Raw genomic sequence first — 27292 nt, forward strand, 5'->3', positions numbered from 1 at the left:
GTTTTCATCAGGAGGTGCTAGGACACACAAAAATGGGCAAAAACACCAATAACTGAGTTGGGAATTTGAATAGGAAGTGCTTGTTGTTGTTAAAGTATCCAAGACATAGGAAAGCCAGATGATGATTCAGTTGACTGCACTTTTAGGATTTTTTCACACCTAGTGTTAAATTAATACATTCACTGGAATTCTCTTTATATTCAAAGTCAACTTGCCCCATAGCACATGCATCAAAACATGTTGATGTACATCACGATTAGTTGATATGCTTCATGATGCATTGACATGCTTCGATTTGCACACCTTAACTAGTTGCCGCCCGCCAACCATCAAATGACAGCGGAGCGGTTCGGCTCTCATTCTGGGGCGACGTCATATGATGACATCCCAAAATGGCTGCGGAGTGCACAGTATGGCGGCCGTGCCGAGTTGCTAGGAGCAACCCCGATCTCTGTAAAGAGCCACGTCAGCTTCTCTTTAACCATGTTATCGGCTGTGTCCAATCACAGCCGGTCACATGTAAATACAGACAGAGTGTGAGGAGAGGAGAGCCGATAAGCAGCATCTTCTCACAAAGGATAGTTAAGGTATGTAATCAGTGCCCTGATTACAATTAAGTTCCCACCAGTGTCACCAATCAGTGCCCACCAGTGTCACCAATCAGTGCCCACCAGTGCCAGCAATCAGTGCCCACCACTGTCCACAAGTGCCACCAATCAGTGTCCATTAGCGATGCCACTCAGAGCTGGCCATTAGTGATACCCATCAGTTCCACCCATCAATGCCCATCAGTAACGCCTATCCGTGCTGCCTATCAGTGCCCACCAGTACCACCTATTAGTGCTTATCAGTGCCACATATTGGTGCCACCTATCAGTGCCCATAAGTGAGGCATATTCGTGCCTCCTCATCAGTGCCACCTAATCTGTGCTCATAAGTGCTACCTCATCAGTGCCCATAAGTGCCACCTTATCAATGCCCACCAGTTCAGCCTATCAATGCCCATCAGTGCCGCCGCATCAGCGCACATCAATGAAGGAGAAAATAATTTTTTCTATTTTTTTTTGTAAAAAATAAAAAACGCAGCAGTGATTAAATGCTACCAAAAGAAAGCTCAATTTGTGTAAAGAAAATTATAAAACATTTGTTTGGGTACAGTGTAGCATGACCACGCAATTGTCATTCAAAATGTGACAGTGCTGAAAGCTGAAAAATGGTTCGGGCAGGAGGGGGGTTAAGTGGCCTGTAGGCAAGTGGTTAATGAATGCATTGATATGTGGTGATGGCCCGAACCTCCGACGGGACGTTTCGCGAACGCGGACCGCGAATGAGGCCGACTGTTCGCAAAACCGAACGTTCGCCGCGGGCCCCATTGACTTCAATGGGAGGCGAACGTTTCAAACCTTTAGGTCGAATTTGCAGCCACGAGGTAATTATTAGCAGGGAAAACATAGTCCCACCACCTGGCCAATGACATAATACATGTATGAGGTGAATTTGGGATCGATAACTACAAGCATTCTTTTTTTATTTGGGAAATTGTTCTGACAATTCAGGACTGTGGAGCGCATGAAGGCAATGGAGGAGAGGGAAGGTCAGGGACCAGGGTAGGCAAAGAAGAGGGTGCAGGAGATGATCACCAGCAGCATCACATACAGCAATGACACATGCACCGTGATAGAGGCATCTGACAACAGCACCGTGATAGAGGGCACTGACATCAGCAGCGTGACATAAAGCATTAACACCAGCACCGTGACATACAGCATTGACAGCAACACCGTGATAGAGAGTACTGACATCAGAAGCGTGACATTAAGCACTGACATCAGCACCGTGATATACAGCACTGACAGCAGCACCGTGATAGAGAGCACTGACATCAGCAGCGTGACATACAGCACTGACAGCAACACCGTGATAGAGAGTACTGACATCAGAAGCGTGACATTAAGCACTGACATCAGCACCGTGATATACAGCACTGACAGCAGCACCGTGATAGAGAGTACTGACATCAGAAGCGTGACATAAAGCATTAACACCAGCACCGTGACATACAGCATTGACAGCAACACCGTGATAGAGAGTACTGACATCAGAAGCGTGACATTAAGCACTGACATCAGCACCGTGATATACAGCACTGACAGCAGCACCGTGATAGAGGGCACTGACATCAGAAGCGTGACATACAGCACTGACATCAGCACAGTGATATACAGCACTGACAGCAGCACCGTGATATAGAGTACTGACATCAGAAGCGTGACATTAAGCATTAACACCAGCACCGTGACATACAGCATTGACAGCAACACCGTGATAGAGAGTACTGACATCAGAAGCGTGACATTAAGCACTGACATCAGCACCGTGATATACAGCACTGACAGCAGCACCGTGATAGAGAGCACTGACATCAGCAGCGTGACATACAGCACTGACAGCAACACCGTGATAGAGAGTACTGACATCAGAAGCGTGACATTAAGCACTGACATCAGCACGGTGATATACAGCACTGACAGCAGCACCGTGATAGAGAGTACTGACATCAGAAGCGTGACATTAAGCACTGACATCAGCACCGTGATATACAGCACTGACAGCAGCACCGTGATAGAGAGCACTGACATCAGCAGCGTCACATACAGCACTGACAGCAACACCGTGATAGAGAGTACTGACATCAGAAGCGTGACATTAAGCACTGACATCAGCACCGTGATATACAGCACTGACAGCAGCACCGTGATAGAGAGTACTGACATCAGAAGCGTGACATAAAGCATTAACACCAGCACCGTGACATACAGCATTGACAGCAACACCGTGATAGAGAGTACTGACATCAGAAGCGTGACATTAAGCACTGACATCAGCACCGTGATATACAGCACTGACAGCAGCACCGTGATAGAGGGCACTGACATCAGAAGCGTGACATACAGCACTGACATCAGCACAGTGATATACAGCACTGACAGCAGCACCGTGATAGAGAGTACTGACATCAGAAGCGTGACATTAAGCATTAACACCAGCACCGTGACATACAGCATTGACAGCAACACCGTGATAGAGAGTACTGACATCAGAAGCGTGACATTAAGCACTGACATCAGCACCGTGATATACAGAACTGACAGCAGCACCGTGATAGAGAGCACTGACATCAGCAGCGTGACATACAGCACTGACAGCAACACCGTGATAGAGAGTACTGACATCAGAAGCGTGACATTAAGCACTGACATCAGCACGGTGATATACAGCACTGACAGCATCACCGTGATAGAGAGTACTGACATCAGAAGCATGACATTAAGCACTGACATCAGCACCGTGATATACAGCACTGACAGCAGCACCGTGACATTAAGCACTCACACCAGCACCGTGATATACAGCACTGACAGCAGCACCGTAAGCAGCCCCAGGAGTAAGTCAGCACAGCACAGGGATGGTGTGATCCCCTCATAATAAGAACCCCCAGGAGGAATTCAGCACAGCACAGGGATATCATAAGCAGCCCCAGTAGAAATATGACACCGCTCAACCTCTTCAAAGAGGAGGGTAGGGGCATATAGTACGGTGTGCTTTTTTGGGACAAGGAAGTGAGCCAAATGAAGAAAGAAGGTCTGTGTGCTTGATTAAAAAAATTGTTTATAGACATATACATGGTCTACTGGTCACATGTGTTGAATTCCTGCGAGATCCATGCCTCATTCATTTTTAGAAATGTGAGGTAGTTAACACTGTCGTGAGCTAGGCGAGTACGCTTATCGGTCACGATCCCCCCTGCTGCGCTGAAGTCCTTTCGGACAGGACACTGGATGAGGGGCAAGCCAACAGTTCGATTGCAAATTGGGCAAGCTCTGGCCAGAGGTCAAGCCTGCCCACCCAGTAGTCCAGGCGTTCATCACTCCTCAGAGCGTCCACATCGGCCGTTAACCCAATGTAGTCGGACACCTGACGGTCTAGGCGTTCCCTGATGCTGGATCCGGATGACACCTGTCGATGGGTCAGCTGAAAGAATGACCTCATATCGGAAGTCACCAACACATCTTCAAACCGGCCTCTTCTTGCAGGCGCTGTTGGATTGGTACCCGCAAATCCTTCTCTGGGAGTGGGAATTGCTCCTCTGCCAGCGCACGCAAAAGCAGAATGCAGCATTTCTCGAAGCAAGGCCTGGAAGTGCTGCATTCTGACAGCCCTCTGCGACGGCGGTAACATTTCCGCCATTTTGTGTTTGTACCGGGGGTCTAAGTACATTGCCACCCAGTACTGGCCCTTGACCCTTATGCTTTTTATAGGGGGTCCCTATTAAAACACTGGAGCATGAAGGCCCCCATTTGCACTAAAGTGGAAGCGGTGTGGTGGCCTGGCTCCTGCTCATCATCCAAGATAATGTCGTCCTCTTCATTCTCCTCTCCCCATCCACGCACAACAGGGATGCCAGAAAGGTTTAAAGCACGCTCTTCTTGCTCCTCCTCATCCGCCCCGGCACCATCCTCCTCTGACTCCTCTTCAGACTCCTGTTGTTGACTTGTCTCAGATAGAGTAGCCCCCCCTGGGAATTCATCCAGCATTGCGACTTCCTCATTTTCCCGCTCCTGCTCCTCCACAGCCTGATCAATGACACGACGCAATGCACGCTCCATAAAGAAGGCATAAGGTACCATGTCACTGATGGCGCCATGGCTGCGACTGACCAGTTTGGTGATCTCCTCAAATGGCCGCAGAAGTCTGCATGCGTCGCGCATGAGCAGCCACTGGCGCGGTGAAAAAAACCCCAGCTCCCCAGAACCGTTTCTTTCGCAGAGTTCATACAGGTAGACGTTAACTGCACGTTTCTGCTGGAGCAGCCTATCAAGCATATAGAAGGTTGAGTTCCATCGCGTCGGGCAATCGCAAATAAGACGTCTGACCGGCAGATGGCGTCGCCGCTGAATGTCAGCAAGGCGAGCCATGGCCGTGTAAGATCTTCTGAAATGGGCCGAGATTTTCCTTGCCTGCCGCAAGATGTCCTGGACCCCAGGGTATTTGTCAAGGAATCGCTGCATGACCAAGTTTAAGACGTGTGCCATGCATGGCACGTGCGTGATTTTGCCCTGTTTCAATGCGCTAAGCAGATTGGCACCGTTGTCACACACCACTTTACCAACTGTCAAATTGAGCGGTGTTAGCCACTGATCTGCCTGTGAACGCAAAGCTGAAAGGAGTGCCGGGCCAGTGTGGCTCTTGGCTTCCAGGCACAACAGACGCAGCACGGCATGGCAACGTCTCACCTGGCATGTGGAATAGGTTCTGGGGAGCTTGGGCGGTGCAGCGGAAGAGACGCTAGCAGCAGAAAAGGAGGAGGCAGCTGAGGAGGAGAGGGAGGAGGATGGAGTAGGAGGAGGAGGAGAAGAAGAGTCAGGCCTGCATGCAATCCGTAGCGGTAAAACCAAATCTACACGGGTGCCACGGGTTACATGCTTGACGGCCGTCAGAAGGTTCACCCAGTGGGCAGTAAAAGTGATATACCTTCCCTGCCCGTGTTTGCTAGACCACGTGTCTGTGGTCAGATGTATCTTGGCACCGACACTGTGTGCCAGAGATACATTCACTTGCCGCTGAACATGGCCATATAGCTCTGGGATGCCCTTCTCTGAGAAATACTTCCTTCCTGGGACCTTCCATTGTGGTGTTCCAATGGCCACAAATTTGCGAAAGGCCTCCGAGTCCACCAGTTTATATGGCAGTAGTTGGCGGGCTATCAGTTCTAACAAGCCAGCCGTCAACCGTTGGGCAAGAGGGTTATCCGGCGTCATAATTTTTTTACGCTCGAACATTAGGCCCACGGAAGCCTGCCTTTTTGCAGAAAAACGTGAGCTTGGCGTGATGGAAGGTGGAGTGGAGGACAATTGTGAGGAGAGAGGAGAAGTAGAAGACGAGGCTGGACGGTGAGAGCCTGCAGTGTGGCTTTATGTGTTCCGTTGCTCCCACTCGGCTCGGTGATGGCTGCTCATGTGCCTTCTTAAGGCGGTCGTCCCTAGGTGAGTGTTGGGCTTACCGCGACTAATGCGTTGACTGCAAAGATTGCAGATGGCAACGCTATTGTCAGCAGCGGACACGTTAAAAAAAGCCCACACTGCGGAGCCATGTGCCGGTGTCCTGGGAGCGCCAGATGTGACCGTACATGGTCGATGACTCGCTCCTGATACATTTGCAGTCTGCTTTGTCCCTCCTGTGCAATGTAAGTTAGTCCTGCTTCTCCTCCCTATCTGCTGGTCCATATCTCCCTCTGAACTCCCCTCCTCTTCCTCTCTTGTGGGCACCCACGTGACATCACTAGACACGTCATCATCAACGTCACCTTCCCCACCGCTATAAGTAGAGATCTCGGAGTAGGCAGCAACACCGGGGACCAACCTCCTCCTTGGGCTGATCTGGGTACTGTCGTCAGACTGCTGAGTAGCGGTTATTGCTACCTCCTCTTCCTGATCCAATACCAAGAGTGGCTGCGCATCAGAAATGTCCTCTTGATATGGGTCGTAAAATAATTCCTGTGACTCAAGCGGAAGGTATGTGGTGGTGGTGGTGGTGGTGTTGTTGGTGGTAGTGTCTTTGGGGGTGCACATAGCAGAGAGTGAAGAAGAGGGTGCAGATCGAGACGATGAGGAGGGTGCAGAAGAGTAAGGCTGAGTGAGCCACTCAACCAAGTCTGGTGCGTCCTTTAAAGTAATTGAACGCACCTTCTGCAACTTCCCACTTTGGCTCAAGGATGGTGCTCCTGCCCTACCCCTACCACCCCTGCGGAAGGGCCTGCCTCTTCCTCTGCCTGTCATTTTTTAAATCACCCTGTGACAAAACTCTTAGTCCCTATACCAATGAAGGACTGCTGCAGTATAGGGCAGCAGTCAGCAGTAGTGCAACTCACCCCTATCTATTGTGGACCGATAGCGGTCCTTACAGAACAGCAGACTGTACCGCACTCAACCCTATGTACTGTAGCACCCTAGACCAAGTTACCAGTCCTTATAAGAACTTTTGTGGACCAAGCAGGTTGTGTGTTAGTGATTAGCAGACTGTACGTCAGTCCCTATACCAATGAAGGACTGCTGCAGTATAGGGCAGCGGTCAGCAGTGGTGCACCTCAACCCTATCTATTGTGGACCGATAGCGGTCCTTACAGAACAGCAGACTGTACCGCACTCAACCCTATGTACTGTAGCACCCTAGACCAAGTTACCAGTCCTTATAGGAACTTTTGTGGACCAAGCAGGTTGTGTGTTAGTGATTAGCAGACTGTACTTCAGTCCCTATACCAATGAAGGACTGCTGCAGTATAGGGCAGCGGTCAGCAGTGGTGCACCTCAACCCTATCTATTGTGGACCGATAGTGGTCCTTACAGAACAGCAGACTGTACCGCACTCAACCCTATGTACTGTAGCACCCTAGACCGAGTTACCAGTCCTTATAAGAACTTTTGTGGACCAAGCAGGTTGTGTGTTAGTGATTAGCAGACTGTACGTCAGTCCCTATACCAATGAAGGACTGCTGCAGTATAGGGCAGCGGTCAGCAGTGGTGCACCTCAACCCTATCTATTGTGGACCGATAGCGGTCCTTACAGAACAGCAGACTGTACCGCACTCAACCCTATGTACTGTAGCACCCTAGACCAAGTTACCAGTCCTTATAAGAACTTTTGTGGACCAAGCAGGTTGTGTGTTAGTGATTAGCAGACTGTACGTCAGTCCCTATACCAATGAATGACTGCTGCAGTATAGGGCAGCGGTCAGCAGTGGTGCACCTCAACCCTATCTATTGTGGACCGATAGCGGTCCTTACAGAACAGCAGACTGTACCGCACTCAACCCTATGTACTGTAGCACCCTAGACCAAGTTACCAGTCCTTATAGGAACTTTTGTGGACCAAGCAGGTTGTGTGTTAGTGATTAGCAGACTGTACTTCAGTCCCTATACCAATGAAGGACTGCTGCAGTATAGGGCAGCGGTCAGCAGTGGTGCACCTCAACCCTATCTATTGTGGACCGATAGTGGTCCTTACAGAACAGCAGACTGTACCGCACTCAACCCTATGTACTGTAGCACCCTAGACCGAGTTACCAGTCCTTATAAGAACTTTTGTGGACCAAGCAGGTTGTGTGTTAGTGATTAGCAGACTGTACGTCAGTCCCTATACCAATGAAGGACTGCTGCAGTATAGGGCAGCGGTCAGCAGTGGTGCACCTCAACCCTATCTATTGTGGACCGATAGCGGTCCTTACAGAACAGCAGACTGTACCGCACTCAACCCTATGTACTGTAGCACCCTAGACCAAGTTACCAGTCCTTATAAGAACTTTTGTGGACCAAGCAGGTTGTGTGTTAGTGATTAGCAGACTGTATGTCAGTCCCAATACCAATGAAGGACTGCTGCAGTATAGGGCAGCAGTCAGCAGTAGTGCACCTCAACCCTATCTATTGTGGACCGATAGCGGTCCTTACAGAACAGCAGACTGTACCGCACTCAACCCTATGTACTGTAGCACCCTAGACCAAGTTACCAGTCCTTATAAGAACTTTTGTGGACCAAGCAGGTTGTGTGTTAGTGATTAGCAGACTGTACTTCAGTCCCTATACCAATGAAGGACTGCTGCAGTATAGGGCAGCGGTCAGCAGTGGTGCACCTCAACCCTATCTATTGTGGACCGATAGCGGTCCTTACAGAACAGCAGACTGTACCGCACTCAACCCTATGTACTGTAGCACCCTAGACCAAGTTACCAGTCCTTATAAGAACTTTTGTGGACCAAGCAGGTTGTGTGTTAGTGATTAGCAGACTGTACGTCAGTCCCTATACCAATGAAGGACTGCTGCAGTATAGGGCAGCAGTCAGCAGTAGTGCACCTCAACCCTATCTATTGTGGACCGATAGCGGTCCTTACAGAACAGCAGACTGTACCGCACTCAACCCTATGTACTGTAGCACCCTAGACCAAGTTACCAGTCCTTATAAGAACTTTTGTGGACCAAGCAGGTTGTGTGTTAGTGATTAGCAGACTGTACGTCAGTCCCTATACCAATGAAGGACTGCTGCAGTATAGGGCAGCGGTCAGCAGTGGTGCACCTCAACCCTATCTATTGTGGACCGATAGCGGTCCTTACAGAACAGCAGACTGTACCGCACTCAACCCTATGTACTGTAGCACCCTAGACCAAGTTACCAGTCCTTATAGGAACTTTTCTGGACCAAGCAGGTTGTGTGTTAGTGATTAGCAGACTGTACTTCAGTCCCTATACCAATGAAGGACTGCTGCAGTATAGGGCAGCGGTCAGCAGTGGTGCACCTCAACCCTATCTATTGTGGACTGATAGCGCTCCTTACAGAACAGCAGACTGTACCGCACTCAACCCTATGTACTGTAGCACCCTAGACCAAGTTACCAGTCCTTATAGGAACTTTTGTGGACCAAGCAGGTTGTGTGTTAGTGATTAGCAGACTGTACGTCAGTCCCTATACCAATGAAGGACTGCTGCAGTATAGGGCAGCGGTCAGCAGTAGTGCACCTCAACCCTATCTATTGTGGACCGATAGCGGTCCTTACAGAACAGCAGACTGTACCGCACTCAACCCTATGTACTGTAGCACCCTAGACCAAGTTACCAGTCCTTATAAGAACTTTTGTGGACCAAGCAGGTTGTGTGTTAGTGATTAGCAGACTGTACTTCAGTCCCTATACCAATGAAGGACTGCTGCAGTATAGGGCAGCGGTCAGCAGTGGTGCACCTCAACCCTATCTATTGTGGACCGATAGCGGTCCTTACAGAACAGCAGACTGTACCGCACTCAACCCTATGTACTGTAGCACCCTAGACCAAGTTACCAGTCCTTATAAGAACTTTTGTGGACCAAGCAGGTTGTGTGTTAGTGATTAGCAGACTGTACGTCAGTCCCTATACCAATGAAGGACTGCTGCAGTATAGGGCAGCAGTCAGCAGTAGTGCACCTCAACCCTATCTATTGTGGACCGATAGCGGTCCTTACAGAACAGCAGACTGTACCGCACTCAACCCTATGTACTGTAGCACCCTAGACCAAGTTACCAGTCCTTATAAGAACGTTTGTGGACCAAGCAGGTTGTGTGTTAGTGATTAGCAGACTGTACGTCAGTCCCTATACCAATGAAGGACTGCTGCAGTATAGGGCAGCAGTCAGCAGTAGTGCACCTCAACCCTATCTATTGTGGACCGATAGCGGTCCTTACAGAACTGCAGACTGTACCGCACTCAACCCTATGTACTGTAGCACCCTAGACCAAGTTACCAGTCCTTATAAGAACTTTTGTGGACCAAGCAGGTTGTGTGTTAGTGATTAGCAGACTGTACTTCAGTCCCTATACCAATGAAGGACTGCTGCAGTATAGGGCAGCAGTCAGCAGTAGTGCACCTCAACCCTATCTATTGTGGACCGATAGAGGTCCTTACAGAACAGCAGACTGTACCGCACTCAACCCTATGTACTGTAGCACCCTAGACCAAGTTACCAGTCCTTATAAGAACTTTTGTGGACCAAGCAGGTTGTGTGTTAGTGATTAGCAGACTGTACGTCAGTCCCTATACCAATGAAGGACTGCTGCAGTATAGGGCAGCGGTCAGCAGTGGTGCACCTCAACCCTATCTATTGTGGACCGATAGCGGTCCTTACAGAACAGCAGACTGTACCGCACTCAACCCTATGTACTGTAGCACCCTAGACCAAGTTACCAGTCCTTATAGGAACTTTTGTGGACCAAGCAGGTTGTGTGTTAGTGATTAGCAGACTGTACTTCAGTCCCTATACCAATGAAGGACTGCTGCAGTATAGGGCAGCGGTCAGCAGTGGTGCACCTCAACCCTATCTATTGTGGACTGATAGCGGTCCTTACAGAACAGCAGACTGTACTGCACTCAACCCTATGTACTGTAGCACCCTACACAGACCAAGTAACCAGTCCTGATAAAGAGCTTTGTGGAACAAGTGAGTTATGAATGTTTAGCAGACTGCAGCAGAAGGGCAGCAGTCAAGTATAATATTCTTTCTATATTTGGAAGAAAGAATATTATACGTGTACAAGCCTATTACCGTACCACTGATACCAGTCCTGAAAAGAACCTTTGTGGAACTAATAGTAACAGCAAGTCTTTAAACTGACCCTCACTGCCTGACAACACTGCTTCCTTCCTGTCCCTATACAAAGTGGCAAAAAAGAGTAGACTGGAACGATTAGTGGTTACTGGAATAGCTCTTTTGTGGACCTGATAGTAACAGCTAATGATGATGATGATGATGATGATGAAAGACTAATCTGGCTGTCCCTGTAGCACATACCGTCCTTTCCCTTTCTCTAAACTGACAAAAGACACTCAGGCTGCTGCAAGAATCAGTAGCACAGCAAACCTATATACACCTAACACCTATACCAGTCCTGAAAAGAACTTGTGTGTACCAAATAGCTAGCGTTTTATCTGTCCCTACTCCACACAGCAATCTTTCCCTATAGTGACAGAAGAAAGAATGTAAAATGGCCACCGGATCGGGTGTATTTATAGGTTAGGGGGAATGTCCAAGTGTCCATGTGCTGTCATGTCTCAATTGGCTGTCCTGTACCCCATGATAGACGTGTCATCATAGGTCAAAGTTCTTTTACACATTAAACACGTAAGTCCGCCGGGGGGAACGACGGGAAAAGGCGAGCGAACGAGCGGACCGCGAACGACCGAAATTCACCGCGAAACGACCGCCAGGCGAACCGTTCGGCCATCACTATTGATATGCATTGTTTTTTATGCATTTCTATTGATTTCAATAAAAAGTAAAAAAGCACATAAAGCAAAATGGTCGGCGGTTATCTGAACTTCCCTGATCATGATTCTGAAAAGATAGATTTTCAGAAGATTTGCTTATGTTTGTATATGAGATTTTCTTCATTCTTGTAGAACCCATGAATGAAAAATACAATAAAACAAAAATAATGGTACAAAATCATACAGTTCACATGAATGCGAATATCTTCAGATTTGTATAAACTGACTACCTGTCTTCTGATCATTAATTCACAGCTTTTGTCAGAGTGGAAGTTGGGATTGCACCAAAAATGTGTGTTATAGGACATGTTCAATTTATGGAAGTGGTCATTACGTCACATTTGATGAGAAATTGTATGACTTTGATGGGAAATGTGAGTTTGTAGCTGCCACGGTAAGTGACCCTATAGTTATTTTAGCTGTGCATTGTTTATACATAATGCAGTTTAGCTGGTTTATAAAAACAAATACCAGCAGACAATTTTGTGTCCTTTCTGTATGATGTAAATATTGTATCTAAGCTTTGTATAATTTAATATTCAACTAACTCTATTTACACTTAATGGCAGTATCCTTCAGCTTTAAAGCCCATTAAAAAATAAAGTAAAAAGCAACTTTTTTAGCAATGTACTTTTAAAGTTCATTCAGATTCTGTCCACTGCAGTAATTCTGTTCCACCACTAAATGGTACCCCTCTTTTAAATTAAATGATTTCCAGCATCCTTTACCCTGCTTCCTCTAAGACCAGCATGTCAAGGACCTGCCTCGTGGAGGCTTAAAAAAAGCTGGATCCTTTTTAAAAATCACACCACACCTAAATCCATAGTAAATTGTTAACATGCTCTTTGGCGTGCACTAACGCTTGAAAAAGACAGCATGTTAGCAAGGTACGTGGGGGTACCAATAAGAATTAATGAATTCATTTACTTTAAAACCTCAGATCAGCCTCAATTCATGCACCTCCAGACACCAGATCAATCCCAATTTAGTTTTAATACTGCTTTAAAGTAATGAAGTTGTTTAACTGACATAATCTCTTAAAGCCTAGGGCAGGCAACCAAGGTTATCACAGACAGTGTTGATAGGGGAATCCCTCCCGCTTAGCCATTATGTTCTCCCAGCAGGGGGCAGGGGGAGTCAGGCCCACCAGGAGAACACTGTTATTATTGCATGTAAGATCCGGCAGGCTGGTGGTGCCCAAGTTGTTCAAACAAACAACTTGGATACATTAAGCCTGCCATGCGGTTTGAATCGCAGACGGTTCCTGCTGAACTGGCAGAGAAAGATATTTTTTAGATTTAGATTTAGATTTTTTTTGTCACATTTGTGTTTCTTTCTATAACTCCATTGGGGATCTGTTGTGACTGGGACAGAAAAGCACAAATATCAGTAAAAAAAATAAATAAAAAAAAATAAAGAACATTCTGATTCTCATTCTACTGAAAATGTGTTTTTGGTTTTTCTGCATTCAATGGAGATATTTCCCATCAGTTCATGTCCTGAACACTATGAGCAGGTGAATTCCTGTGCAATTCTTATGCTAATTAGTACAGTACGATTTAAGCTTATTCATTTTGAATGGGCTCAGATTGTACTGCATCACACCAACAGTAGTTGGAACCACTACTTTTGGAAATGCACTGCAACTGGATTGCATGGTACCTTTGTACTGTGCGATCCAGTGCAGGCAAAGTCAATGTGTTTGCAACCTGTGTTTGGGGTGTTGTTAACTTAACATTGGCACTCGCTGCAATTCATTTTAAATGTGGTATGGTGTGAACCTAGCCTAAAAGAGGTTTTAACACTTCTCTGCTCTGTCAAAATCTAAAAAAAAAAAAAAACACTGAAAAGTTAAAAGTGAATGTTCAAGATTGCTTGCAATATCAATGTATTTTCAGGATTACTGTGGTCCCAACCATTCCACTGGCACCTTCAGCATTGTCACAGAAAATGTTCCATGTGGCACAACAGGCGTTACATGTTCCAGAGCCATCAAGGTCTTTCTGGGGGTGAGTATCCTCAAATTCAATATCTTGGCTGATCCTAGATAGGTGTAAATAAATAAATTTAACAGAAATGTTCCCTCAAATAACACTACAGATACTGTGAGTCGGTCATTTGTATAACTAAAGAAAGCCTGGACCCAATAGAGTAAGGCAGGATTTTTCAACCAGGGTTCCTCCAGATGTTGCTAGGGGTTCCTTGAACGGTGAGAAATGACTGCCTCCACTGACACCATTGATCTTTTTAGCTATCTTTAGGAGGTAATTCTTCACAATGACCACAATTATTAGAAGCATTTTTCCCACTGACCATCACACTAATGTATTATTATGAGTAGATATAGTAATTTTAAGCAGGGTTTTTTTGAGACTGCAAAGTTCTTTCAAGGGTTCCTCTGTGTTGAAAAGGTTGAGAAAGGCTTCAGTAGGGTGTCCATACAGTTAGCCTTATGTATTTCTTTACTGTACTTCTACTGACAACAAAAATGGGGTGCTATTGCTCCCAACGACTCCAACTATTTCTCTGCCTAATATCAAAGTTGGTCATTGTTTATTTCCACTGGCCACAATCCGACCCCTCCCAAAGTTTGAAGGATAGTAAACTGGCTCTTTCTTTATAAAGTTTGGAGACCCCTGCTATACAGCGTACAGATGGTTCTCCCTCATATCCCATGGAGAGAATCTACCATGTTTGTATCATATTTATATTTGATTTTGGGGAGATGTCTCTTCTTTACATTCTTGATTAGATACTGTCACACCAAATCTACTAATTATTTAATTTGCTTGCAAACTTATTAAAAGACTGTTAAAAATCATATATAATAACTAAACATTATTATTCTATTTTTTTTTTTTTTGGCTTATCTCAGAATAAAATACTTAAATTAGCAGACAGGAAATTGGAGGAAACTGCAAGCGAAGGTGAAAAAAGTGTGAGTTACCTGACCCGTGAGGTTGGTCTTTACCTGGTCATACAAACAGATAATGATATTCTTCTGATTTGGGACAAAAAGACCACCGTATTCATCAAGGTTTCCCCTACATACAAGGTAAGACCATTATATACAATTTTTCTCACAAGTTGTCCTTATCATGCAGAACAAGGTGTTACATGTTTTCTTTGCACTTTTGTTCCCACCTTGTCTAAACCAGCCTAAGATACTGTATGTTCAGGCCTGAAAACCTCTGAACCCTGATAAAATATCATTGCAGATGACTTTCTTCTTTGAAGTCCCTAAACTAACAATGGTAGCAGAATATAACTCACCCTTTCCCAAGTTCCAGTAACCAGATCGGGTAGTCAGCCAGGCCAGAAGGGATGTCAGCAAGCCAGTCTTTAAACAAACCACAGGAGATGGTTTCTAGTGATGTGTCCAGGGTGAAGGCAGAGGTGAAGTGAGCTGGAAGGCTTTAAGTAGGCAGGTCAGACGAGCATCATCAGGAACAGCTGGTAACTGTGGAGAGAGAAGAGAGCTGGCAATTAGCTGACAGCTGAGCGGCCAGCCCAGAGAAGAAAGGGCTAAACCAGACAGAACCTGACAGTTCCCAACCATGAAAACATCTTTCTTTTTGGGTAGTGCCAGATTTCAGGAAGCGGACGTGCTGGCCAGCAGATAGTAACTGTGGGTTGGTTTAATGAAACCAGAGAGTGCACAATCTGGTGCAGTTGTGCATGGTAGCCATCATCTCATAACTTCAGTTTGTTCAATTAAGCTTTGTAAATTAAAAACAAAAAAAAAAAACGGGAAGCTGACCCCTGTGACTTTAGCACCGTTAACACTTTGCAAGACATTTTTCCACTTTGTAAGCTAACATATTGTTTTCAGACACACCTAATCAGAATTGGAGTTTAAATGTGTCAACCCATTTTTTGACTACTAATGGGGAATTTGCAAAGCATGGCAAATGTGGAAAATGTTTATAAATTTGGTAAAATTACTCTCCAGTTGTGCTCCATGTATTCCAGATCTAGGTTTGAAAACCCAAAACATAATCAATTGAACATGAACAGACATACTCATCTCATGTATTTTTGCTTAAATCAAGGCAAAATAGTAGAACATCCTGTATGAGATTAAAAATTGTGTTTAGAGTGTATTTAAAGCCAAATCTTCTTTTTAGATTTAGTGTAAAAAAAAGGACAAAATCCTCCTATCTAGTTGTTTTCCTGGCTTAGTGCTCCTTAAGATTGGCAGCTGGGGGAGGATAAAACCAGGTGGCTGGTTTTAACACTCTCCAGCCGACCCACCCGAACTGTCATAATACACCTGCACAGCCACAGCATTTTTCATTTGGGGTGGAGAATTTGACAGGCAGTACTGTCTGTCAAACTCACCCATTGAGTTTAATGGTGCCGCAATGCAACTGCATGCCATGCACGTGATTGTGACGTGGTTGTGTCGCATTATATAACTAAATCAGGTGGCAAGAAGGTGTTATAATGCCTTCTCACCACATGTCAAATGCCCTCACACAAAGACAGCAATAAAAAGTTGAAAAATGATCCAGTCCCTCACCACTCAAAGCAAAAAAATAAATAGAAAATCTGCCTTAACACACACATCGAGAATACGTCAAAAGATTTTCACATTATTATTATTTTAGAATTATTATTATTGTGCACAAGATTTTGTGTCTATATATGGTATTTTTCCTCCTTTAGGGCAATTTGTGTGGGTTGTGTGGAAACTTTGATGGTAATTCACAAAACGACTTTATGGCCAAGAACATGTTACAAGTCGTTAATGTGCTGGAGTTTGGAAATAGCTGGAAGAGTGACTCTGCCTGTCCTGATGCAACAGAGGTGGTCAAACCCTGCCTTAAGAACCCCCACCGTCAGGCCTGGGCTGAGAAGCAGTGTGGATTAATCAAAGGTGATGTCTTCAAAATCTGTCACAGCAAGGTATGATGATGAAACTTGAGTTTAGCATAAAAACTAACAAAAAAATTGTTTTCTCCAACTGCAAGAACTGAGTAGGTTAATGGGTCAGGGTTTTGAATATGTCTATGGGTAACCCTTTAATGACTGCAGGTAGTTGAAGCTTAGATGCCCAGCCCAATTTTAGCCCTGTTAGGTTACATTGTGTAAAAATGCATTTCATACTTCATGGTGAATATTTTTTTCATTTTTGCACTGCAACAACTGCAGTCATTTAGGGTTATGGTCACTACTACAGATCGTGAGCATAAAGCGCCAGCACAAAACATAGTGTATAGTCTATTTTTTTTTAGCGCATAGTTTATTCCCCTTACCTTAAACTGTACAAATGGAGTAGTTAAAGCAGAGTTTCCACTGTTAAAAAAATAAAAATAAAATTAGGATGCATATATTTTTCTTTAAGGCTTGTTTAGAGCACTCACCTTTATGTGATTAATCAGCGCTCGATTGTCGATTTCATAGAGGACTATATGTTATATATTCCTCTATCGTGGCAGTTTCCATAGTGCTTGTGGGCATGTGAAGACCATGAACTCTATCTTCCGGGCTCTGGTGCAGCTGAGCGACCAATATGCATTGCCCATTCTTGCGCATGTGCCGTATGTACAGTGCAATGTCGTACACCTCTGACATTGCCATCACAACGGGCGGTGTCGTCGAAAGTGCCTACCCCCTTGTGATGGCAACAAAGCCCTCGACGCTGCCCAGTGACTCCTGGGAAATGATGACAAGCATCTCCCAGGAGCCCTAGCGAGCACGGATGCTGAAGGAAATTACGTCAGGTCGCCTTGGGGGGAAGAGGCAGATTACGAGGGACTCCCTAGCAAGAGACCTGAAAGGTGAGTAAAAAAATAATATTTTTTTTCCACAGGTTGTTCTTTAGATGTCATGCTGCTGAATACTGTAAATACTGTAAAAAAATATGACTGGAACTCCCCTTTAATATTTAATAAAAAGTGTTTTGGCTTACCTTTGCTTTTGTAAAGTTTTATATGTGAACATATAGGGGTTGATTTACCAAAGGCAAAAAGACTGTGCACTTTGCAAAGTGCAGTTGTTCAAGAGCTTAGTAAATGAGCAGACGCTCTGCTGACTTCCATCATTTAATCATGTGCAAGCAAAAATGCTGTTTTTTTTAATTTTCCTTGCACCTGATTGGGTATTTTTTACCTCATTTATTAAGCTTTGGAGCAACTGTGCTTGCAGAGTGCAACTGCACTTTGCAAATTGCACAGTCTATTTGCCTTTAGTAAATCAACCCCATAGTATTTATCATAATTTTTTCCATATAACTATAAAGATTAAAGTAATCTTTCAGTTGTTTTTGTTGTGATAGGTGGATCCACTTCCATTCTACGAAGCTTGCGTGAGTGATGCTTGCGCCTGTGACAGTGGTGGAGACTGTGAATGTTTCTGCACAGCGGTAGCTGCCTATGCTCAGGAATGCACCAAAGCCAAAGCCTGTGTCAACTGGAGAACACCAGACATATGCCGTGAGTAAAGTATTATATAGCTATGGGGTGGTACATTAATGCGGGTTTCAGGTTACATCCAGTTCAGTAAGCTGAGTGACCTCAAATTAAAGGGGTTGTAAACCCTTGTGTTTTTTCACCTTAAAGGGGTTGTAAAGGTTTTTTTTTTATTTTCTAAATAGGTTCCTTTAAGCTATTGCATTGTTGGTTCACTTACCTTTTCCTTCGATTTCCCTTCTAAATGTTTTTTTTACTTTGTTTTCTTTGTCTGAATTTCTCACTTCCTATTCCTCCTCAGTAAGCTGTTCTGGCTGACTAAACACTGCTCGGATGATGGTGTGAAGTTTACTGAGGAGAAACAGGAAGTGAGAAATTCTGAAAAAGAAAAAAAACATTTAGAAGGGAAATCGAAGGAAAAGGAAAGTGAACCATCAATGTACTAGCGTAACCACTTCCCGACCAGCTCACGACGATGTACGTCGACAGAATGGCACGGGCAGGCATATTGGCGTACAGGTACGTCCAATATTCGATGCCCCCCCGCCATCGAGAGCGCGCCGCCGGTGGCGCGTTCTCCCACTCGATCGCCGCGGGCATCCCCGCGATCGTCTCACGGAGCGGCCGAATGGAGGAAATGCTGTATAAACAACATTTCTCCATTCTGCCTAGCAACTAGTGACGCTGATCTCTGCTCCATGTAATTGGAGCAGAGATCAGTGTACACTAAATGAAAGCCCAACCCCCCCACAGTTAGTAACACACCCCTAGGCTCACTTAACCCCTACACTGCCACCCACTGGTTAACCCTTTCACTGCCAGTGTCATTTACACAGGAATCACTGCATTTATATAGCAGCGATTACTGTATAAATGACAATGGTCCCAAAAATGTGTCAAAAATGTCCGATGGGTCCCCCACAATGTCACAATAAAAATCGCAGATCGCCGCCATTACTAGTAAAAAAAATAATAATAAAAAATTATTAATAAAAATGCTATAAAACTATCCCTATTTTGTAAACGCTATAACTTTTGCGCAAACCAATCAATAATAGCTTATTGCGATTTTTTTTATCAAAAATATGTAGAAGAATACGTATCGGCCTAAACTGAGGGAAAAAAATGTTTTTTTATATATTTTTGGGGGATATTTAGCATAACAAAAAGTATAAAATAATGCGTTTTTTTCAAAATTGTCGCTCTATTTTTGTTTATAGCGCAAAAAATAAAAACCGCAGGGGTGATCAAATACCACCAGAAGAAAGCCCTATTTGTGGGAAAAAAAGGACGTCAATTTTGTTTGGGAGCCACGTCGCACGACAGCGCAATTGTCAGTTAAAGCGACACAGTGCCGAATCGCAAAAAGTGGTCTGGTCTTTGACCAGCAAATTGGTCCGGTCTGAAAGTGGTCAAAGGAACCTATTTAGAAAATAAAAAAAACAAAGCTTTACAACCCCTTTAAGGCATCCTATGCCTTAAGGGGAAAAAACTTCTCACACTGACCGGCCCCCTAGGCCCCCCTCCCTCCCCCCCGTTTTACTCACCTGAGCCTGTTCATTCCCTCGCCAGAGACGTGCTCTTCCTCTCTGACCGGGGTTCTCGGTTCTTGATTGGATAGATTAATAGCAGTGCAGTCCCTGCTGTCAGTCAAATCCAATAACGCTGGGACAGGGGGACGGGGCCGAGTATGACATTCTGTGTCTATGCATGCAAATGCTGGACTTGGGAGCATGTCGGCAAGAGTGTGCTTCTCTCAGGGGGTTAACCGATGCGTGGAAAAGCTGTGAGCGCTGCCAGAGGTCCAGAGATATTGAGGATTGGGGCCACACTCTGCAAAACGAACTGCACAGTGGAGGTAAGTATGAAAGTAAAAAAAAGAAATAAACAAGGGTTTACAATCACTTTAATATACTAAGTTAGCACTTGCAGAATGTGTGTGGACACATTTTAGAAAAATGTGTTTTAATTTGCCTTATAGTGTATATAAATATATAAAAAATATATATTCAGTACATCTCTGATATACATGTACATTACATTTCCAATATTTTATCCATTTAAACACACTGCAAGTACAGGAAACACATTTTGTTAAGTTGTATTGGCTGCTACGTCATGCATGTGACATTTCAATAAAGTTGGTTTAGCAAAAAAAATTAACAGTGCATAGCAGTGGATATGTGCCGATCCACATAGCAGTGGATATGTGCCGATCCACATAGCAGTGGATATGTGCCGGTCCACATATCAATGGATCGGCACTGCAGGGATCCCATTGCACCACATCACGCATTTTAACACAGCTACAGGTGTGAATTAGCCCTTAAGCTCTAAACATAAAGGACCTACAAGATGATAGAGCACAGAGAAGACTTAATCAGATTACTTCTGCTCCTTCTTATAATAAGCAGTAGGCTGGTGGCAGACAGGTGACCCTACGGTAATTTGTATTTGTTAACAATAGGAGAGAAAGTGTCAAGTAAAATATTTCAATAGTGTTTTTAATTTAGTTCAGTTTTAAATACAAAATCTTTACCATTAGAAGCAGCAGAGCTCCATGGCATATGTGACAACATCTAGGCACCCCTGTTCTTAAAGCCTAGCAGTCACCTATCAGGAGTCTGCCAGCACAAGAAGCAAATCCTGCCCACTCATGCCTCTGATTACTGGATTTGCTAGTGTCTTGACCGGTGCCATTTGAGGATTGGGTCTATGAACAGGAAGAGTTGCCTGGTGATAGCATATATCTCCATTATTATGGGGAAAGGTCCAAAGCAACACAGAACTGCAGAACAAATAAAAATGGGCTCAGGGAAAAAAAACTGTTGCAGAATGCATACTGTCAGTATTATATCATTCACAACTAACTAACTGTCTCCCAATGTCTAAAGGATACGATTGTTTCAGTCTGGGTAGGCTCTAATTCTCCATTCACACTTGAATGTAGCAAATTACTGGCACTTTTAAAACGTTTTTTCTAAGCGCTTTTGCAGCTTTTTACAAGCGTTTTAGAAGTGTATTACAAGCGCTTTACAGCTTCAGGCGTTTTTGTTTAGCCAATAGAAAGCACTAGGGGGGTGAGAGGGAGAGGATTTAGGGGTGGAGAGCTGCTGTTTGACCAGAAAACGCGTGACAAAATGCTTGTAAAAAAATGCTCAGGCTTTTTTTGTTAAGTCTATGGGGCCAAAAACGCTTGTAATCTGCCAAAAAGAAGCTCATGTACTTTTATGAGCGACAAGCATTTTGCTTCAGGTGACAGAATGCTCAGATGTGAACAGGGGCCATTGAAATGAATGGGATTTGGCTTGTTGAGCGGGGCATAATTTGCATATACTGTATAATGTAAGGCCAAATACTGATACTGGACTGTGTGCACCAAATAAAATATATTTTATTTCCCTCTAGCCATATTTTGTGACTACTATAACCCCAAAGATGAATGTCAGTGGCATTATCACCCTTGTGGCAACCACAGCATGAAGACATGTCGCTCTATTAACAATGTATATACAAATGTCACCATTACATACCTGGAAGGTGAGTCTCCCACAACTATTATATTCTATTACTTATTTCATGATGCATCAGTCGCTGATTATATAACCACTATATAGTCATAAAACATAACATCATATCTAAACATATTAACAATATACATATTGTAGCTTTAAGATGTCATTAACCCCTTGGAGACTGTGTATTTATATATACATACACACACATATATATATATATATATATATATATATATATATATATATTTATGGTCCAGAGCCCTCTGACCGATACGGATAAGGATGACAAACAAGGTTAACATAAACTCGCTTACTTGAAATGGACCTGAAAGTGTGCCCTGGTCTGACGTACGGTATACCAAAATAAGGGGGCATACCTTAGATAGAGAAGTGGGTGATAAATGAAATGAATATGAATGGAGTGAAATGAGTACTCTCATGAGGAGTATAATGCTTGAGAAATGCCCTGAAAAAGGGGACGGGTGGGTGGGTATCGCGCACCGGAACCGACGAGGAGGATAGGCGAACGGGCTGGTTATATACTCCACCGGGCTCCTCCCATAATTTCAGGCCACCATACTGGCCTTTCTATTTATGGTCCAGAGCCCTCTGACCGATACGGATAAGGATGACAAACAAGGTTAACATAAACTCGCTTACTTGAAATGGACCTGAAAGTGTGCCCTGGTCTGATGTACGGTATACCAAAATAAGGGGGCAAAAACATTCAGGTAGGGGTTGCATTTTATTGATTCAAGTTTGTTACTGGGCGAGCTCGACAAAGGCCTGGGCCATCTCCACTAGCGGATTGGGTATGTAGCGGGCAAAACAGGTGGACCTCCATCTGCCCAACTTCTTGATAATGTGGTCCGGGACCCCTTGGCAGGATGCTGTTGAAGCTGCTCCGATACGGAATGAATGTCCGGAGTAGTGAGTAGGATAGAGGTGAAGGATACCCAGGAGTATCCTGAGATGTTCCATAAAGCGGGCAGCGTTCAGAGGCTTAGTGTGAAATGGCAGAAGCGTACTAGTTCCTGGTTGATCAGCCAAAAGGGTCAACAAGCGTGCGAGAATGGCGACCGGGTACCAGCGGTTGTTGGACTTATAGAAGTGTATGTCCGTACCCGAGCCAAGCTGCTGTGTCTTGGAGACTGCTAAGTGTAAGACGAAATGGTCTTTGAATCGGACCAGGTGGTGCTTGCACAGCATGCGTGCCGTGAGGCTACTACCAGTAAACTCGCTCGGCCGTAAGAAGCCGTAGAAGGCCGGGTGTATGGCTGCTTGTAAATGACACTAATGTGGCGACCGAAAAGGTGAAGTGGCCAGGATATCTGACATATTTCTAAAACGTCTCCTGTGATAGGCAGTCGTTTGGTGCCGGCCATCGGCTGGCGCTTCTGGATACCGCGCATAACAGCCTGAACGGCGTGGTAAAATAAGGAGGGTACGGTAGGGTCCTGGAGGGAGGTGAAATGTTATACCGGTCAGGTATAGCCGGATCGTATTAAAGGATAACACCAACTGCGAGTGGCAGTAGGAAATGAAGGCTATGACTTGCTTGACACGGGACGTCTCTGTGCTGTGATACGTGATTAAGCGGTTAAAGGCCCTCCAGGCTGATTGATAGGCCTTGAGGGTATTGCGGGAAAGGGAGTGATCAATGAGTTGGGTAGCCGCTAGGAGGTGAGGGGCTAATCCAGGGTCAGTCGAGACCAGTCCGGGATAGCTGCTGATGTTGGTCCGGCTCCGGGTACCTGATCGAAAACGAGACAAGGTTAAAGCGGGAGAGGGCGTCCGCTGCCTGATCGAATTTACCGGGGATAAAGGAACAGCGGATGTTGAACTGAAACAACAACAAGAGCTGGACCAGTCGACGTAGGAAGGACATAATCAACAGAGAGGACGCCTTGGCGCAGCCAGGAATTGCCAGTAACTGGGGAGGCCAGGGAGCTGCGAGCCAGAGGTGGCCAAAAACAGCCGCAAGCCCGTGGAGGCCACTGCGTCGGTCATCACCTGGGGAGAAAGGGAAGACACGGAGGGAATGAACAGGGAGACGCCATTCCCAGACGATAGGAATTCCTCCCGCATAGCAAGGACTGCTATTGCCGCGGGATCCAGGCTGAGGGCTTGCTCTGGATCCTGTGAGAGGGACAGTAAGACCAATAGGCGTGACACAAAGGCGCGACCCTGAGGGATGATGCGCATAGGGAAACTCGACATGCCGTGTAGGGACTGTAGGTGTCTTTTGGATGACTAGACTGGGGAATATGCGAGGATATTATATGCCCCTAAAGATGGTAGTTGTGATGGGCGAGCGTTTGCCGTTGGCTATGGGCTGATGCCTCTGGATGCCTCGTAGTGGGGATCTTGCTGTACGGGCCGAATGACAGATGGCTCTCCGTGCACTGTAAGGATAAGAAATGCTGAACGCTGGCTAGAAATAGCCTGGGCGTGCTACAGGAAGAAGCCAGTTGCGTGTGTCAACATGATCCTGGTGCGGGACGGAAGTTGAACTCAACTGTCCTAAGGAAGAGACGGGTAGGCAGACAACAGTGAGTGGTTTGTAAGAAAAGCCACAAGAGACGAGTGGCCAATTAAGTGCTGCTGAAAATGACGTGTAGCCGGTTCGTGTGCCACTGAGAACGTGCTTGCCAACGAATGATTGCAAGAAGTTATGCTAAGTCGCGAGCCTTGGCATGACCAAAAGTGTGTTAAACGTGTGCTTGCGACAATTGCTCGGGAGTCTGTCACTGGAGATGTGTACGTAGTGACTGTGAGCCATTCGTGTTACCGCATGTGCACTGCGAAGACTGCAGGAGTTGTGCTTGAATGTATGTTTGGACGCGTGCTTGCGATGATTGCAAGATGTTACCCAGGATGCGTGCTTGCTATGATTGCCAGATGTTATGCTAGGATGCGTGCCTGCAACTAATGCAAGGAGTTATGCCAGGACTCGTGCTTGCAACGATTGCAAGGAATTATGGTAGGTCACATGGGTAGCCAGGCCGGAAAGACAGAAGTCCATCCAGTCCCACCACAAATCAAAATAAATAAGGTATCACACAACCTGACACACCCAATTCTACGCCCGCAGCTGATCCAGAGGAAGGCAAAAAACCCCCAACAGAGCATAGCCCAATCTGCTTACAGCAGGGGAAAAAATTCCTTCCTGACCCCTCGAGAGGCAATCGGATTTTTCCCTGGATCAACTATATCTATAAATATAAGTACCCCGTAATACAACGTACCTTTAGGAAGGTATCCAGGCTTTCCCCAAAGCAACCTATCGAGCAGCCAGAAGTGCCTGCCAACAACGATTGCCATGAGTTGTGCCTGGACATCTGCTTGCAACGATTGCAAGAGGTCTATGCTCGAATGCGTGCTTGCCATGATTGCAAGAGGTCTACGCTCGAGTGCGTGCTTGTAATGAGTGCAAGAGGTCTATGCTCAAATGCGTGCTTGCGATGATCGCAAGAGGTCTATGCTCGAATGCGTGCTTGCAATGATTGCAAGAGGTCTATGCTCGAATGCATGCTTGCAATGAGTGCCAGAGGTCTATGCTCGAATGTGTGCTTGCAATGATTGCGAGAAGTCTATGTCTGGATGCGTGCTTGCCATGATTGCAAGAAGTCTACGCTTGGATGTGTGTTTGCAACGATTGCAGGAAGTCTACGCTTGTATGTGGAGAAAACAGCGAGACACGCCTAAACGAAGCTGTGTTTCCCTTCCGAGGCAACTTATAATGAAATGAGGCCGAGGAGCAAGGCCCCCGGTAGGCGTCCAAACATTGAAGAATCAACTGGACCCAAACCGGGAAGCGGTATGTGACAGTGAAATGAGAGAACCTGCCATGACAGAGATCCAGATCGCCATGCCACAACTTGCGACCGAGCACGAAACGGATTCTGGAGCATGTACTGAAATGAGGCCATTCCTGGGGCACGCCGAGACGAATTTGGTACACAGATGTGACTATTCGTACCGGAACGTGATAGGTGAAATGAAATGAAAACCCATGACAAAGACAAGAATCAGAGGACGAGCCCATGAACCAAACAGATGAATCCTGTCTTTGGAGCATGTACTGAAATGAGGCGTAGCGGCTGGGCACACCAGAACGAATCAGTGCATAAAAAAACAAAATGCGACAGGATTCGAATTGGAGCGTAATAAGTGACAGAAATGATATGCCATGACAGAGACAAGATTCAACGACTGGACTGATAGTTACAACAAAGAATCCGTCTCTGGAGCATGTACTGAAATGAGGCGTAGCAGCTGGGCACACCGGGAAGAATCGGTGCATAAATAAATGCAACAGGATTCGAATCGGAGCGTAATAAGTGACAGAAATGATATCCCATGACAGAGACAAGATTCAATGACTGGACTGATGGTAACAATAAAGAATCCGTCTCTGGAGCATGTACTGAAATGAGGCGTAGCAGCTGGGCACACCAGAACGAATCGGTGCATAAAAAATGCGACAGGATTTGAATTGGAGTGTAATAAGTGACAGAAATGATATCCCATGACAGAGACAGGATTCAACGACTGGACTGTAGGTTACAAAGAATCCGTCTCTGGAGCATGTACCGAAATGAGGCGTAGCAGCTGGGCACACCAGGACGAATCGGTGCATAGAAGAATGCGACAGGATTCGAATTGGAGCGTAATAAGTGACAGAAATGGTATGCCAAGACAAGAATCAGGGACCGTGCGTGAACCTGCGAGTGACTCAGTCTCTGGAGCATGTACAGAAATGAGGCCGAACCCTGGGGCACTTCAAAGCGAATCGGTGCACCAGAGGTGCGACAGGATTCGCGCCGGAGCGCGGCTAGTGACAGAAATGATTTGAAATGGTAGAAATGACTGGGACTGAAATGACTTGAAATGAGATGAAATGAGATACATAACATAACTGCATGAATGATGAGATATACTCGAACTGGAGCAGACCAACCGATACGCGCGGACTGCTTGCTTTGTCGTAACAAGCAGTCGGCTGTGAGTCGAACGATTCGACCGATACTAATAGAAATGCTCGGGGAGTCTAATGGTTTCGAATGCCGTACTTGCGAATGAATCGCCTGACGTGGAGTGATCGAACATGCCGAAAGGTGATAACGACTACATCGAAAGTAGAAACAGTGACATGAGTACGAGAGCCACAGTAAAACATTCGACTGAAAGGAAGTGAGCGGTTCGTGAGTTCAGGGAATGTTGATGGGACATTGTAATACATGAACTGAAAAGGGGGTGCCGATGCCCTACCAGCGACAGCCGGCCCAACGTGTAACGACAAATTCGATGGGTATGACGACACTCCGACGGCGAAACCCACGGACGCTGATGAACGGGAAGACGAGTTTGTCAAGACGGAGACGAACAACGCGGGAACTCACGAACAGGCTCACTGCGTCTGGTCTAGGATAGTCGGCCCTTGATATCTGACGTATCAGATATCGCGCACCGGAACTGACGAGGAGGATAGGCGAACGGGCTGGTTATATACTCCACC

At 45.6% G+C, this 27292-nt stretch overlaps 1 protein-coding gene across 1 annotated transcript in view; it reads left to right on the forward strand.

The window, feature by feature from the left end:
• Positions 1–27292, forward strand: part of LOC143925937 (mucin-2-like) — a 257039-nt gene that overhangs the window by 105772 nt on the left and 123975 nt on the right. Inside the window, exons 20-25 of the mRNA XM_077450217.1 lie at positions 12096–12234; positions 13739–13849; positions 14716–14895; positions 16509–16748; positions 18121–18277; positions 21662–21793. Coding sequence (XP_077306343.1) covers positions 12096–12234; positions 13739–13849; positions 14716–14895; positions 16509–16748; positions 18121–18277; positions 21662–21793 — 959 coding nt within the window. The remainder of the gene's footprint in view (positions 1–12095; positions 12235–13738; positions 13850–14715; positions 14896–16508; positions 16749–18120; positions 18278–21661; positions 21794–27292) is intronic.

Source organism: Lithobates pipiens, unplaced genomic scaffold (genome assembly GCF_037356315.1).
Source record: "Lithobates pipiens isolate NorthernLeopardFrog02 unplaced genomic scaffold, aLitPip1_a1.2 Scaffold_10, whole genome shotgun sequence".
NCBI classification, from domain to species: Eukaryota; Metazoa; Chordata; class Amphibia; order Anura; family Ranidae; genus Lithobates; species Lithobates pipiens.